Genomic DNA, 16,668 nt, shown 5'->3' with positions numbered 1-16,668 from the left:
GCATGGTCACCAGCAGGGTGTTAGTAGTTAAGTTTGGGGGGAGTTAAAAGTTATATGCAGACTTCCGACTACTCAGAGGGTCAGCACACTTATGCCTGCATTGTTTAAGGGTAAGCTGTATATAAAAAAACTCTTCAAAAAAGAGAAACTATGATCTTAATAAGCATTTACCAAGGAAGACAATAATTCAAATAGGTATTGAAAAATAGACAGATGTGAAGTTACTCAGCATCATTACTCATGAGGGAAACGTAAATTTTAACCACAATACCACTTCAATATCTACCAGTACAAACAAAATGGAAAGTCTGACAATCCCAAGCAGTGCTAAGGATTTGCAGTAACTGGAATTTGTACCCTTGGTTGGTGGAGTGTAACGTCTTGATGGTGTCTGTTAAAGCTAAATCTATGCCACCCCTATGACTCAACACTTGCATTCCTAGGAATATGCTCAAGAGAAGTGAGAGCCTAAGTCCACAAGAGACATTGCAGGAATCTTTCTAAAATCTTTGTTAATAGCAGCCTCAAATTTAAAACAGCTCATTGATTGAAGAAGGAATAAGTTAATTGTGATATATGCATACAATAATGAAATATTCTGCAACAGAAAGGAACAATTTATGGTCACGACAACAACATAGATGAAGTTCAAAGAACAAACTGATCAAAACAAGCAGGACATCAAAAAGTGCAAACCGTATGATTCCATTTATATGAAGTTCAAGAACAGAGAAAAATCAGATCAATATGGATAGAAAATGGAACAGTGGTGGCCTCTGGTGGTGGATTGGGCACCGAATTGATAGGCAAGGAGCATGAGAGAGCATTTGGGATTCCAGAGACAGAGATCTAGGTAGTAGTTAGAGGGGTCATGTATGTTTCTACATTCATCCAAGTGTACACTTGAAATGCCCTTTATATATAGTAAATGCAGTTTACTGTGCTTACTCATACTATTTTTTAAATGAATGAATTAACTAATGAGTAATAATTACAGAGTCAAAAAACCAGACTATTTTTCCATCTTCTTCTTTTACAACTATTGGTACCTTGAGTAACTCAGGCTCCAAGTACCTCTGGTATCTCATTTTTCATAGAGTATTATGAGATTATTCAATAAGCGAATAAGCCCTTAGTACAGTAGTCAACATGCAGTAAGTCTTCAAGACCTCATCAAATGGTAATTGGCCATGTTGTTGGTCTTATTAGTGTAGCAGGAGCATTACTATTAGCAGTAGCATTAATTCTCATATTTCCATGTGACTCCTTTTATTTGCCTATTTCCTTGTCTTTGAAACCACTGTTCAGAGAAGAGTTTCTCAGAGAAGGGATTCGAAGATCATGCTATGGGTGAATTCTTTCGGAGGCCTGAACTCATTATTAGAATTAAAGGGGGTTTGGGAGTTTTTTGTTGTCAAGAAAGGGATATTCTGAAGGACTACAGTCCCTTGCACATCATTACCCATGAGCCTTCGCAAACCCTTCTCCAAAGCTGACCCTGAACCTCTGAACAGACCACAGGGCAGATGACAGCTGCCAGAACCACCCACCATGCCAGGCAGGGAGGAGGGTTTTTGTTCAGGGCTATAATGCTGTGGGAGGAACTGAATAATCTTGCTGGCAGTAATAAGTGGCAGCATCATCAGCCTCTACCCGGCTGATTTTGAAAATGAATTCTGTCTCAGACTGACTCGCAGTGAACCGGGCTGGGACACCAGAATATAGGTTATCAGCATCGTAGATGAGAATCCTCGGAGCCTGGCCTGGTTTTTGCTGATACCACGTTAATTAATCACTAACACTCTGATTGGCCCTGCAAATGATGGAGACAATCTCTCCTAGAGACACAGTGATGAAGGCCGGAGACTGGGTCAACACAGAGCTCCCGCTGGCAGCTGAGAAGGAAGCAAGCAGAGCCACCATTATTAACTAGATCCCGCTTCATTTTCCTCCAGAAGATTCTAGCTGCCCTGACCCCTAAGCTGAGAGCCCTTGTGTCCCTAAGGGCAATGGGAGTCATTGCTTCAGAGAGCCTGGGGAGACCCCACAGTTAGGAGGGAAGAACCCCTGTTATCTCGTGGATGGTCCCTGCATCTCCCTCCTCACCTGGGAACCAGAGCAGCAGAAGACAGAAGAGTTGAGTCAGGACACCCATGTTCAATCCAGGCTCTGCCCAAGGCTTTTTGCCTAGAATCACTCAGCAGCCTATTCAAGAAGATTCTGAAGAGTAGAAATGGGCTCTGGTGGAAACATGCAAATCACCGAGGAGGTGGGTACTTGGCAGAATTGCTCGCTTACAGCTGCACAGCCAGTGCCCCTGTGGGCTCAGTGCCTCCCGGGCACTACATAAGACGCAGGCTTCACATTCTGCTCCAGAGAGATTTGCTCCAGGGTTTATATAGAGAGAAAACCATCTCTTTATTTTGTGGTCCTTGTTTGTCCCCAGGGTCTAAGAATTCATACTCAGAATAGAAATCTTCTTTCTAAGAATGAGGAAATAAAAAGAAGTTAGATGATCCTCTCAAACTTAAACATTAATATGAATATATTAGAATCATATAACTGAAATACCATCTTCTACAGATGGGTGTAGAATACTGGTTCTATCTTGATTTGTTGTCTAGAGTCATGGAGAAAATAAAGAGAGGAAAGAGCTAATGTTTTTGCAACAAGTCCATGCATTGCCTCCTTTGGCAATGTGCATAGAGAAGGCTCACCGCTTAATGGAGTATATTTCAGTGGCCTGTATAATTCTTTAGTTTGGAGATTTATCTATTTTCTATATTAACTTTTCTAATTTTCTGTATTAACCTCATTTCTTTCTCTTTCTCTTATTATATCATCATATCTGAAGGTAATTAGGTCTTCTTTTTTTTTTTTTCTTTGCCTCATAATGATGGAAAAGGGGCTTACAGCAACCAGCACTTCAGTCTCGGAGAACTGCACTTCTGCTAGCTGTGGCCCCAAGCCAGAAACCCCAGCCAGTGGCTCAGCCCCTCTCAGAGCCAAGCCGGTAATCCAGTCTGGCCAGGGAGCTCAGTCTTCAGTCTGCCTGGTTTGAAATCCCAGCCAATGTGCTCTTTGGGCCTTGGAGCCCATTCCATGGCCCTGCCTGGGTAGGAAAGCAAATCCACAGCTCCATGTGATGGCTGAACGTTGTCCCCAGCCCCAAAACAAAGCTTAGAAGCAGATGCCAGGCAGCCAGGCAGCATATTCAATGGCTTGTTCGGGAAGAAAAGCAAGTTTGGTTGAGAATGAAAAGGTGTTCAACATTATTAATTATTAGGGAAATGCAAATCAAAACCACAATGAGATATCATCACCCATTTGTTAGCATGGCTATCATCAAAAAGACAAGAGACAGCAAGTGTTAGTGGAAATGTAGAGAAAAGGGAACCCTTTTGTGGGAACCTAAATGTTAGGCGCAGCCACCATGGAAAACAGTATGGAGGGTCTTCAAATAATTAAAGTAGAACTACCATATAATCCAGCAATTCCATTTATGGGTACATATATGAAAGAAATGAAATCACTATCATAAATAAATATCTGCATGACTGTGTTTACTGAAGCAATACTGATAATAGCCAATAATGAAATCAACTTAAAGGTCCAAGTATGGATGAATGGATAAAGAAAAAGAAAAAGCTATATACATATATAATTATATATAATAATATATGTATAATAAATATTATTCAGCCATAAAGATGTTGGAAATTCTACCACTTGCAATAACATGGATGGACCTTCCAGGCATTATGGTAAGTGAGGTAAGTCAGACAGAGAAAGACCAGTACTGTGTGATGTCACAAATGTGTGGAATCTAAAGTAGCCAAACTCATGAAAGCAGAGTATTAGCTCTTAGTAGTTGCCAGGGACTGGATTGTGGCATAAATGAAAAGATGCTGATCAAAGGATACAAACTTCTATATATAAAGTGAATGATTTCTGATGATCTGCTGTACTGCACAATATATGCAAACAATATTGTATTTATTGGACTTCAGAGTTGCTAAGAGACTTTAAATGTTCTCCACACACACAAGATAATTATGTGAGGTCATGGATATGTTAACCACCCTTATTGTGATAATCATTTCTCAGTATACACATAGATCAAATTACCACATTGTGAAAAACTTAAACTTACACAATGTTGCATGTCAATTATGTCCTCAACAAAGCTGTGAGAAAATGCTACATCATTGCGTCTGGCCTCTGTGTTTTCAGAATAGAAATCCTCTGTCATTCAAGTGGTTTTTTTCCCTGTGGGTAAAATGTGGTTTCTCTCCTGCTGCCTTTAAGATTTTCTTCTTTGTCTTTAGTTCTCAGAAATTTAGCTGTGATATGGTTTGGCGTAGATTTTTTCAAGTTTATCCTATCTGAGGTTTCCTAAGCTACTTAAATCTGTCAATTGAGGTCTTTGCCAAAGGTGGAAGATTTTCAGCCATTGTTTGTCCAAAATCTTCTTCATCGCCACCCTGTTTGTCCCCTCCTTCCAGGATTCTGGATTCCAGTGGTGTAATGTTATATCTTCTGCCTGGTCCCACATATCCCTGAGGCTCTGTGCTTTTGGTTTTCTTCTTTTGGTTTAGTTTGGGGTAATTTCTTACCTCTGCTTTTCCCTCCTCTGACCTGTTAACCTTCCCAACCAGCGATCCCCCAATCCTTACACACCCTCCCTTCAGGCCCCTTCTTCCAGCACGTTAAGCTGATGGCCATTTCTACTCCTGAGGACCACTAACCGAGCCTCGTACTTCACTTCCATGAAGCAGCTGTCCTGTGGGAGCTGTCGGCCTTCACTCGCTTCAACTTATACTGCAAACCTGCACAAGGCCTGCATGTTTTTCTCTGGTGTTAGCTGGTTGGGAAGGCCTATTTCTTTAATCTGAACTGGTAATGATCAAAGACAAGAAAATGGTTATGGTGAGGGAATACGTTTTTAGTATACTCATGGTCCCCTAGACACAGGACACAGCCTGCCCACAGGTCACACAGGGCAGCACCGAGGGCAGAGAAGCAGGTGGATGGAGAGGAGCTACATGTGGTCACCTTTCCTGTGTATCTCCTGAGAGGATGGGGAAGCCAAGTGAGCAAGCTCCTCAGGACCCAGATTGGATAGCAGGAAAGACTGTGGCAGGCTGTAGAGTGTAGGTGTGGCCCCTGTTGTCTAGTTCCTGAGTGAGGAGCACAGGGGGATAGAGTCACGAGGTATTTCCTTCAAGGCCAGAGCACCAAGAATACAGAAATGAGAAAATACACTTAATATAATAATACTGATTGGTCAATGATTTAGAAACAAATATATAGAAAGTTTCTCAGGGCACATTGGGTACTATATCTGGTCTTGGATACCGATTTTTGATAAAGAGTAACTGGAGTCACATTAACCCATTAATTCAAAAGATAATTATATATACACATCAAAAAAATATATCCACATGCAGCTATATTTATACGTTACGCATTAGTATGTGTACACTTATGTTCATATACATACAATTTTATTTATGAAATTTGGGCTTAATCATTTGGTGCATCTATATTATGTGTAAAAATTGTCATTGTTATTACTACTCTAAGTACTGCTATATATGGATAACTTCAGTTGTTTCATAAATGAAGGAAAATTTACCTTTTTAATTCAAGTATTTATTCGTAAAACATTTCTTATGTGTTTGAATCTTGCTATGAATGAATTCCTAACTATTCATTTTTATGCCATTGGTTTTAATAACACCTGTCTGTATGTGCAGATGTGTGAACATTATATTAGATTTTACACAATATTGGTCTTTAATGAGTCACTCAAAAACTCAGTGGCTTCTAACACTTAGCATTTATTTCTGTGCTCGTGGACACTGATATTAACGATGATTTGGTTGTTCCAGTCAGGGTTCAGCTGTGTGGCGCTTCTGCAGGCAAATGAGTTGGTCTCCAGCCTGTGTATGGATTGTGCTTGATCTGGGACCAAGACAAAAGGTGTGACAGTGACAACCCAAGGCACATCACGCTCATGGCAAGTTCCAGGAGGGAGCAGATTCCCCCCGAGCAAACTGCACAAGCAAGTGTAAGCCAGGTCTTCTCCCACACAATTGCATGTCATTTCAAATATTGTTAGGTCTTCATAATTCATCAGGTTTTTAATAACCACTAATTTATTTAATTTTTAAGGCATTTTATCTTGGCATTTAAAAATATTATATTTTTCAATGTTTACAATCTTAAAAGAAATTTTAGATTTATTTTGTGTTAATTAGAAAATATATTTGAACGTGTTTTCAACATGTGACTTCAGATAGGATTTCCTTAAATGGAAATGGGAAAAAAAGACTCTCTGGCTAAAGTAAATATGACCTAAAACAGATCATCTTAACCTTATAAAGATCTGATATCTTGTTAAAATGAAGACTTTGCAGTAGGTGTCAGGGGGAGCCTGTGGTTTTGCGTTTGTAACAAGCTTCCAGGGATGTCAATGATGCTCTGGCTTCTGGAAGGATTTTGACCAGCAAGAGATTTTTATATTAAGGAAAAACAATGCTCCATCCACGTTTTTTCTTTTTTTTTTTTATTGAAGAAAGGCTCCCATTTTTTGTCAGATTGTTCCTATATATCTACTACAATTCCCTCATTTTTCTGATCACTCAGCCACCTGATGAGGTTTTCTTGTTATGAATCCTGACTTGATAAGGCTGAGTGCTGTCCCCATCATCACCGTCCCTTGTGAAAGCACACCACCCAGAACCCGCGTCCTCCTGCTTTCCTCTAGGGCTGCTCGGTGAGGGACCCTCCCTGACGGGGAGTCAGAAGAGGCGGCTTCAACACCAGCCATCAGCACCTGCGGGCAGATGGGGGGACAGAGCGGGGGAGTGGATACTCCCCTAGGGAGGTGAGAGAACATCGGTACCTCCACCAGCAGGCCTCCCACACAGGCCTGAGCCCACACAACTGGGAGCCTCTATCTCCAATGGCATATGTTCTCTGGCTTCTGGGGAGCCCCAGGGAATTACCCATTTCTAGTATCTGCTTCTCTTATGATTGTATCCCCAGGCCTTTAAAGGATTGTATCCCCAGGCTCAGTCAATGCTGCTGGGGCTGAGGAGGAAGAAAGAGTTAGGGTGCTGGAGAGCCGCCTTGCCTTCCTACCAAACCCCCCAGTGCCCTTCATAGCCTAGCTGCTTCCGAGAAATGCTCTCAGCACATGGAAGAGCCAGGAGCACAGCTGGGGCAGCACAGCCTCCCACCCCTGCTGCCCTGGGGCTTTATGTGCTGGCCTGTGACACCGTGGGAGGCAAACTTACTTTGTTGACAGTAGTAAGTTGCAAAGTCTTCAGGCTCCAGACCATTGATGGTGAGGGTAAAATCTGTCCCAGACCCACTGCCACTGAACCTCACAGGGACCCCCAAGACGGTCTGGGAAGCATACTTTACAAGGCGCTTTGGAGCCTGGTCTGGTTTCTGCTGGTACCAGGGCAGGAAGCTGCTAATGCCCCAGCCGGCCCGGCATCTGATGGTGACTCTCTGCCCTGGAGTCCCAGGCAGGAAGGCTGGCGGCTCGGTCAGCACAGTCTCACCACTGGAGGTTGAAACACACACGAACCATAAGTGGAACATGACTAGTATATAAGGAAGTCACCATTAAGTCACCTCGTTACATGGGGGAAGGAATTGTATTTACTTTTTGTAATTTCACACAATCAGAGAGCTAAATTCATTTGGTGAAGTATTTGCAATGAAGAATGAAAATCACTGATTGAAGTAACAGCCCACTTTTGCCTCTGCCCCAACCTTCTACACTGGAACCCGGAGGATCAGGAGCCCTGGGGGCTGTGGGGGAGTCACCACCCTGAGGCTGTGACCCTGTCATTTGCTCATGGCATGTGCACAGGGAAAGGCTCCTCTCAGATTCTGAGACAGGACACTTCAGGGATAAGAGGAAGGACATATGCAAATTATGGGGCTTTTGCGTGGGTCTAAATGCACATAGATTATGTGAATGAGGACTGTGTTCCCCCTTAGCCCTTCTCTGTACCCTGAGTCTCCCTCTCCTGGCCATCTGCTGATGAGAGCTCAGGAGGTCTTGAAAGAACTCCATGCTTTCTCCAAGGTCTGTCCGCAGAGTGAGGACACACAGTGCAGGGCAGTCCTCTGTATGGCCGGCACTCACCTGCAGTGAAGAGCAGGTCACAGCCTCCATCTTCATCCAGGGAGAGCTTACGTCTCTTGCTCTCTGTCACATTTCATTCCAGGAAGCATCACACAGCACCACACTTTACTGATAACATCACATTAATTAGACATGATGAGCAAGATGTAGCAAGGACTTAGATGTCTTGGAAAAGCCCAACAGGAGTGGGCTGCAAATCCTACAAAAATCATGGGCCCACGTCATTGGTGAATGAGTCAGGGGTCCACATATCTAAAGGATGTAGACACAGCCCCTTCAAGCTAAAGGACAAATAATTGCAGCCTGTCCTCACACTGAGAAGGAAGCACAGTGTTTTTAGGCATCTCGGTGGTGTTGAGACTACACATCCCGCACCTGGATAAACCACACCATTCCATTTATCAGCTAACTTTGATGTCACAGGTTTGGAGTGGGCCCAGAGCCAGGGGAGATCTGATTCATGTTCAGGTGGTGATGCCATGGCTCTGTCACCTGGGCGATATGGCATCCCCTGGGCTAGATGCACTTGTGGCAGGTAAGGACAATGTGTGGACTCTCTGGCAAGCCAACACAGAGGCACAGCATAGACTTCTGGGGTCCTACAGCCAAATCCAGCCTCTCTCAAACACAACTTCTTTGCTGTTCAAAAAGAAGCTCCCAGAGTAGCACAGGGCTGTGGTAGACATGTCCATGGCACATTATGTAACTGTGTGACTGAGCTGCCCATCATTAAGTGAGAAATGTCAGACACAGCACCTCCTGAGATGGGGTGGGGCTCAGCAGCACTCAATTCTGGCAGGAGAGGGAGCTCTAGCATTGGACGCAGGCAGATTCACAGGCTCCCTTAATGTACTCGCACAGCAGTGTCAGCCCCATGACACTTTCCACTCCTGCCCAATGCCTCTGCCTCAGCTCACACTTTTGGCCTTAGGAAGGTTGATACTCATGTTTTCTCATTTCTGTATTCTTGGTGCTCTGGCCTTGCTGCTCCCAAGGTTAGTTGTTCCTGGAGATAGTAAATACTTGCCTGAGAGCAGCCCTTGATAGGCAAAACAGACAATCCTGGTCCAAATCCTCACCTGCATCCTTGTATTGGGACCTGCACTGTGACCCTAATACCCCTGCCCTCCTCACCCAGGAACGAAACAACAGGGCCACACCCACAAGCTGCAGCCTGCCGCAGCCTCTCCAGCTGTCCGATTTGAGGCCTGAGGAGTTTGCTCACTTGGCTTCCCCATCCTCTCAGGAGATACACAGGAAGGGTCACCACATGCAGCTCCTCTCTGTCCCCCTGCTCCTCTGCCCTTAGTGCCGCCCTGTGTGACCTGTGGGCAGGCTGTGTCCTGTGTCTAGGGGACCATGAGTGTACCAAAACCGTATTTCCTCACTGTAATAATTTTCTTGTCTTTTCTTCTCACCAGTCCTGATTAATGAAACAGGGCTTCCCAACCAGCTAATGCCAGAGAAAAATGTGCAGACCTTGTCCAGGTTTGCACTGTAAGCTGGGGTGAGTGAAGGCCGACAGCTCCCACAGGACAGTTGCCTCATGGAGGGCTGTGAAGTATGAGGCTCGGTTAGTGGTCCTCAGGAGTGGAAATGGCCATCAGCTTAATGTGCAGGGAGAAGGGGCCTGAAGGGAAGGTGTGTAAGGATTGGAGGATCGCTGGTTGGGAAGGTTAGCAGGTCCGAGGAGGGGAGAGCAGAGGTACAAAACTATCCCAAACTGAACCAAAAAGAGAAAATAAACTAGAAAAATAAAAAATAAAAAAGAACAGAGCCTCAGAGATATGTGGGACCAGAAGGAAGATGTAACATTTGTTGGTTGGAATCCTGGGAGGAGGGGACAAACAGGGTGGCAATGAAGATTTTGGACAAATAATGGCTGAAAATCTTCCACCTTTGGCAAAGACCTCAACTGACAGATTTAAGTAGCTTAGGAAACCCACCACAGGATAAACTTAAGAAATCTATGCCAAATCATGTCACAGCTAAAATTCTGAGAACTAAAGCCAAAGTGAAAACCACTTGAATAACAGAGGATTCCCATTCTGAAAACTTAGAGGCCAGAAGGCAATCATGCAACATTTTCCCACAGTTTTGTGAAGGATATAATTGACATATCACATCATGCAAATTTGTTTTACACAATGCAATAATTTGATGTATGTGTATACTGAGAAATGATGATTACAATAAGGATGGTTAATATATACATGATCTCACACAACATTATCTTGTGTATGTGTGTTATGAGAACATTTAAAATCTAGTCTCTTAGCAACTCTCAAGTCCAATAAATACAACATTGATCACTGTAGTCACCATTCTGTACAGTAGATCATCAGAAATTATTCCGCTTAAATACAGAAGTTTGTATCCTTTTTCAGCATCTTTCCATTTATCCCATCATCCAGCCACTGGCAACCAGAAACCTACTCATTGTTTCTTTGTGTGGTACTTTAGAGTCCACATTTTCTGAATCATACAATATTGTCTGAAATTGTGACATACATTTTATCTGCTATTGTACAATAATGATATCATATCATACATTATTGTATGACTTCACTAATACCAATATTAATGTTAGTACTAGCCTATAGTAATTGACTGAATGGTGTCCCATTGCATGTATATATAATGATTTCTTTCTTCATTCATCCATCAGTTGACACTTAGGTTGTTTCCATATCATGTCTATTTTAAGTAACACTGCATTGAACACTGTGGTGCATGCATCTTTTTAAATTAGTGTTTTAATTTTGTTTGGATAAATACCCAGAAGTGGAATAGCTGGATCATATGGGAGTTCTATTTTTAATTTTTTGAGGAAGCTCTACACTGCTTTCCACAGTGGCCTCAGCAGTGTCCATTCCCACCAACAAATACATGAGGATTTCTCTTTCTCCATATGCTCTCCAACTTCTTACTTTGTGTCTATTTGATAAAAGCCATTTTAATAGGTATGAGGTGATATCTCACTGAGGTTTGCTTTCCATTTCCCTGATAATTTATGATATTGAAATCTTTTCATGTGCCTGTTGGCCATCTATAGGTCTTCTTTGGAAAAATGTGTCCTTACATACTGTGCCCATTTCTTTAACTGGATAGTTTGTTTTTTTCCTACTGTGTTGATTGAGTTCTTTATATGTTTTGGATATCAGTCCCTTATCAGATACATGATTTGCATGTATTTTCACTCATTCAATAGGTTGCCTTTTTAGTTTGCTGATGTCTTCCTTTTCTGTGCAGAAGCTTTTTAGTTTGATGAAGTCCAACTTTTTAATTTTGCTTTTGCATCAGATTCAAAAAGTCATCACCAAGACCCATGTAAATGAGCTTATCATCTAAGCTTTTCTGTAGAAGTTTTATGGTTTCAGGTCCCACATTCAAGTCCAGAATCCAGTTTGAGTTATTTTTATGTATGGTCAAGATAGTGGCCTAGTTTCATTCTTTTGTGTATGGCAGTCCAGTTTCCCCAAAACAACTTATTGAGGAAATCATCCTTTCCCCATTATGTATTCTTACCTCCTTTGTCATAAAGTAATTGACCATATAAGCATGGATTTATTTCTGGGCTCTCCATTCTGTTCCATTGATCTGTGTATCTTTTTCATGCCGCTACCATACTGTTTTGACTACTGTAGCTTTGTAGTATAGTTTGAAGTCAGGAGTATGATGTCCCTGGTTCTTCTTTCTCAAGATTTGCTTTACTATTTGGGGCTCTTCTGTGTTCTATACACATTTTATGATTTTTGTTCTAGGTCAGTGAACAATGCCATTGGAATTTTGATGGGGATTGCACTGCATCTGTATATGGCTTTGGGTAGTATGGACATTTTAACAATATTAATTTTTCACATCAATAAGCTCAAGATATCTTCTCACTTATTTGTTTTTTCCTCAGTTTCTGTCAATACTGCCTTATAACTTTCAGTTTTTAGATTTTTATTTGGTTACATTTATACCTAGGAATTACTTTCTTTTTGATGCAATTTTACATGGAATTTTCTTAATTTCTCTTTCTGGTAGTTGATTTTTAGTGTATAGAAATACAAGTGGTTTTTGTATATTGATTTTTGCTCTATAATTTTTCTAAATTCATTTATTAGTTCTAATACTTTTTTCATATAGTTTTTAGGGTTTTATAAATATAAAATTCTTCATCTGCAAATAGTGGCAGTTTATTCATCCTCTCCAATTTCCATGGCTTTTATTTCTTTTTCTTGCATAATTACTATGGCTAGGATTTCCAATACTATATTGAATAAAAATGTCAAGAGTGGGCATCCTTGTCTTCTTGCTGATGTTCAAGGAAAATATTTTACCTTCCACCATTGGGCATGATGTTAGCTGTGGGCTTTCTATATATTTAATTCTTTGTATGTATTTTTGAATTTAGTTTGCTAATATTTTTTTGAGAATTTGTGTATGTGTGCTTTTTAGGATATCAGCCTACAATTTAATTTTCTTGTGGTAGCCTTGTCTGGTTTTGGTATCAGGGTAATGTTGGTCTCATAAAGTGAGTTTGAAAGCATTTCTCCTCTGAAGATTTTTGGAAGTTTGAGACGAATAGGTATTAAGTCTTCTTTGAGTGTTTGTTGGAATTCAGCAGTGAAGCTCTTTGGTGCTAGACTTTTGTTTGGGGATGTATGGGATTATTGATTTAAGGAGATGAAATTTATCATGAGAAATAGATTGTAGAACACATGTGAACATATAGTGCAAGTCCAAGTATATGGACCACAGCTGCTAACAATTTTGCTACTATTATTTTTATTCCAAAATGTGGTTGCATGTGTGTGTGTGTGTGTTTCTGATACTTTCCACCTTCTGAACGTATTCTTGATTTTGTGCTCTCTCAGAGTTGTAACTGTAAAGGTAAAAAATAAGTGAAATTATGCTTTAGATTTCTTCTACCTCCTCACTTTGACTTCCACTGTGCTAGTTCCATGCTAAGGGAAGCTTTAGCGAGGATGCGAACAGATCCTCTTGTTAAATGTTCTTTGCACTAGATGGGATTCATTCCTCACATTCTATCAAGAAGTCTGAGATTTTCTCTGTATGGTCAAGCTCCAGTAATAAGCATTCTTGGCAGGTCACTGCAGTCTGCTGTTGAAAGCAGTATCTGCTCTGGAAAGGCCCATCTACTGTTCTGCATTTCAGCTGTAGAAATGGCTTGGAATGAGCATCCTCAGTCCTGAGGAGTCTATCAAGAAGCAATTGAGAGCTTTGGAAGGATTACATATAGTCTATTATAAGCTAGGTTTTCATGTTTCCTTAAGCTGGTTTTAAAAAAATAGAGTGGATATTAAAAATATTTAACATTTAGGAATTTTTCTGGACTGTATTGAAAATCATAATGTTAAGTTGCTTTCAGGCCTTGTGTGGGCATACCAGCACATTTCCTGGGTGATGGTATTTTTGTGTCCTTCTTCCCACTGTTTGCCTTCTCAGCTCACTGAACAGGCACTGTGCACTCACACTCCCTGCTGCTTTGCATGTGCTCTTGGGGGCCCAGCTGGCTGCTCATCTCTATTAAACCAAGAGGTTTGCTGCAGGTGGGGCCTGAGGGTCAGACAGGTGCACAGCAGCAGGATGGTGCCCCAGCTCCAGCTCCTCATCTTCCTGGCCTTCTGGGCCTCAGGTGAGAGCTGTAGAGGAAAAATGACTCAATAAAATCAGAAAGAGATTATACCATGCAGAATGAATAGAACATTTTATCTAAAACAGTCTTATTGCTCATGATAAATACGAAAACCTACACTGTTTAGATGTCAAAATTTTTTATGTATTATTGATGCAATGTATGGTCACTTGTTTGCAGGCATCTCTGGGGACATCGTGATGACCCAGTCTCCAGGCTCCCTGGCTGTGTCTGTAGGAGAGAGGGTCACCATCAACTGCAAGTCCAGCCAGAGTCTTCTGTATAGCTCCAACCAGAAGAACTACTTAGCCTGGTACCAGCAGAAGCCTGGGCAGGCACCTAAACTGCTCATTTACTGGGCATCCACCCGTGCATCTGGGGTCCCCGACAGGTTCAGTGGCAGTGGGTCTGGGACAGATTTCACTCTCACCATCAGCAGTGCCCAGGCTGAGGATTTGGCATCTTATTACTGCCAGCAGCATTATAGCTCTCCTCCCACAGTGCTTCAGCCTCGAACACAAACCTCATCCCCAGGGCGTCCCCAGGGCCACAGGCCAGTGCATCTCTGCTACACCAGCTGCTCCCTTTCTGCACAGCCCTGTGTCCCCACAGCTGAATGAGAGGCTGGCATCCATCCTTGATCAGGGAAAAATGTTCTGATTAGCCAGTCCTGTGTGTCTTGCACAAGGAAGTCATTCTAGGAAGTCTCTGTAATGACATTTGTGTATCCTTTTCTCCATTGTTCTGCTGTTTTTCATTACTTGAAACTGTGCTTTCCCTACAGATGGATTTATATTACTGACCCAGCCATGGCTGCAGCTGCATCTTGTAGAGAAGGGCTTAGTCTACAACATGCTGTGATGGGTTAGCTGCTCTGCCCTGTGCCTGAATGACTCTGAACTTCTCATTTTACTCATTCCTGTGTCCCCAGCTCCCATTCTCACTCCCTGGCCTTGGGAGCTTCCCAGGGTGCAATGCTCAGTCCCTTATTTTCAGGCACTTCCCCATCAGTCCTTAGTCTGCTTCTGTAACTCATCTGCCCCCAGCATGCTGGGCATCTCCTATTCTGAGTCTTCGCATTTCCACCTCATGGTTTCTGTTTCTGAACTGGCTTCTTTACTCCATCCCATTCTTCTGGGTCCTTTTTTTTTTTTTTACAAATAACATTCTCATATTCCATTTCTTCCTTGTACTGATTTTAAATTATGAACCATGGTCCTCTATATCCCTGACAGGATGGTAGCCACCTCTGTGAACACTAAATGTGGGCCCCCCTCTCTGCAACTTTAGATGCATGAATTATTGATCACCTACTGACTTTGAATAATTAAATCTAAGGGATAGTTTTCAATCCTTATGTTGTTTGACCACTCTCTCTTATTTGGTACAATTATCAGTATACTCATGTGGAGACAGTATTTTAGGTGATTGACAAATGTTAGAACATATAGTGGGCTGCACTGATTTTTGTCTTTATGGGGACAGGATGAAAAGTGCCTCCAAATGCTTGTTTAATGACCAGTACTTCAGGCAACAGAAGAATACTTTGGCAGTGCTTTGGGATGCAGATTCCAATATCCGAAGTCTGGAAATGATGCTCTGAATTTCAATTAATATCTGGAGAAAACATATATTACACAATACTCTCAGGATTCCAATGTCTACTCAAGCTTGAGAAACAGTAGTTATGAAAAAATAATGTTGATTGAAAGCAGACAGGTGTACATTCAAACCAGATTCTAGATTTATTGTTGCTAAGAAAAACTCCTTCCTATCTTCTGTGCCTCAAACTACTGATGTCCAAAAGGGTATATAAGGCACCATTTACCAAATGATGAAACTCAATAAATGTGATTGTATATGAATATCGTTTTCAAAATGTTTGTGCCACTTAGTACATAGTTGCCAAAAGTGAATTTCTTTTCTGTGCTTATTAATGGTCTGCATTTGCAACTCTTTCCTTGGCTTATGACATAATTTATCCCAATAACTTCTTTTACCTTTCTGATACTCTTTTTTTCTTCATTAAACTATTGATATGAGGACATACATGACTTCAGAGAGAGAGGGGGTGATAGGTGCCATGGTTTAATGGCATGATACTCAGAGCTGAGCATCCTTAGGGGTGAAGGAGGAGAATGGTCTGGGAGGGGCAGCGGGCAGCAAGGAAGCACACTTATTGGCACATTGTAGTCAGTGGTCTTAGGATGCGGGAGAGGAAACGACCCCATGAGAGGGTGGCAGGTGAATGAGCTTCCTCAGGGAGAGTCAGGTTGTGGAGGTGATGAGAAATTTCAGAGAAAGGGTTGAGCTTTTTAGGTCTGAGGTAACCAATATACCTCAACTTCTCATCATGTGCGGCTATTCAAATTTAAGTTTAAAATGATTAAAATGTAAAAAAAAAAAGATTAAAATGTATAAGTAAAAAAATAAGTCCTCAGGTATGCTGGGCACATATCAAATGCTCAGTAACCACAGGGAGATAGTCTCTGGGCTCCAGATGCCGCTGCACTGCTCAGCACACACAGAGAGCTCGTCCATTGCTGCATGTGTTCTACTGGGCAGTGCTGTTCAAGAGATGTTGTTACAGCAAAGGAGAAATTTCATTGATGTTTCAAATATTGATAGTGGAGGTTCAGGGAGGGGAGAAAGATGGGGAAGAAGGAACTTTATTTTAATGACTGATTTGTAAGAATATACATTCTTTACGTCTCAAGGCACGAATGTCCCAATTCTTGATCAGCAACTTGTTTGATGAGCTTCCCTTATGCAAGTCACAATTCTTGATTTTTCTATAGTGCACAGTAACATTTTGCTCCAAACTTGTCTGTACTGAGAGTGCTTGCTATAC

General features: G+C 41.8%; 2 gene segments (V, D, J or C); one reads left to right on the top strand and one right to left on the bottom strand.

Annotated features, from left to right (window-relative positions):
- The window catches only part of LOC118971267 (immunoglobulin kappa variable 2-28-like), a 628,396-nt gene that overhangs the window by 383,964 nt on the left and 227,764 nt on the right, over nt 1-16,668 (bottom strand).
- On the top strand, nt 13,661-14,437 carry LOC108408372 (immunoglobulin kappa variable 4-1-like). The segment is given in 2 exon segments: nt 13,661-13,817; nt 13,998-14,437. Coding segments are annotated over 2 exon segments (489 nt in total).

Source organism: Manis javanica, chromosome 1 (assembly GCF_040802235.1).
Source record: "Manis javanica isolate MJ-LG chromosome 1, MJ_LKY, whole genome shotgun sequence".
Lineage (NCBI taxonomy): Eukaryota > Metazoa > Chordata > Mammalia > Pholidota > Manidae > Manis > Manis javanica.
This window is presented reverse-complemented; position numbering and strand designations above follow the sequence as displayed.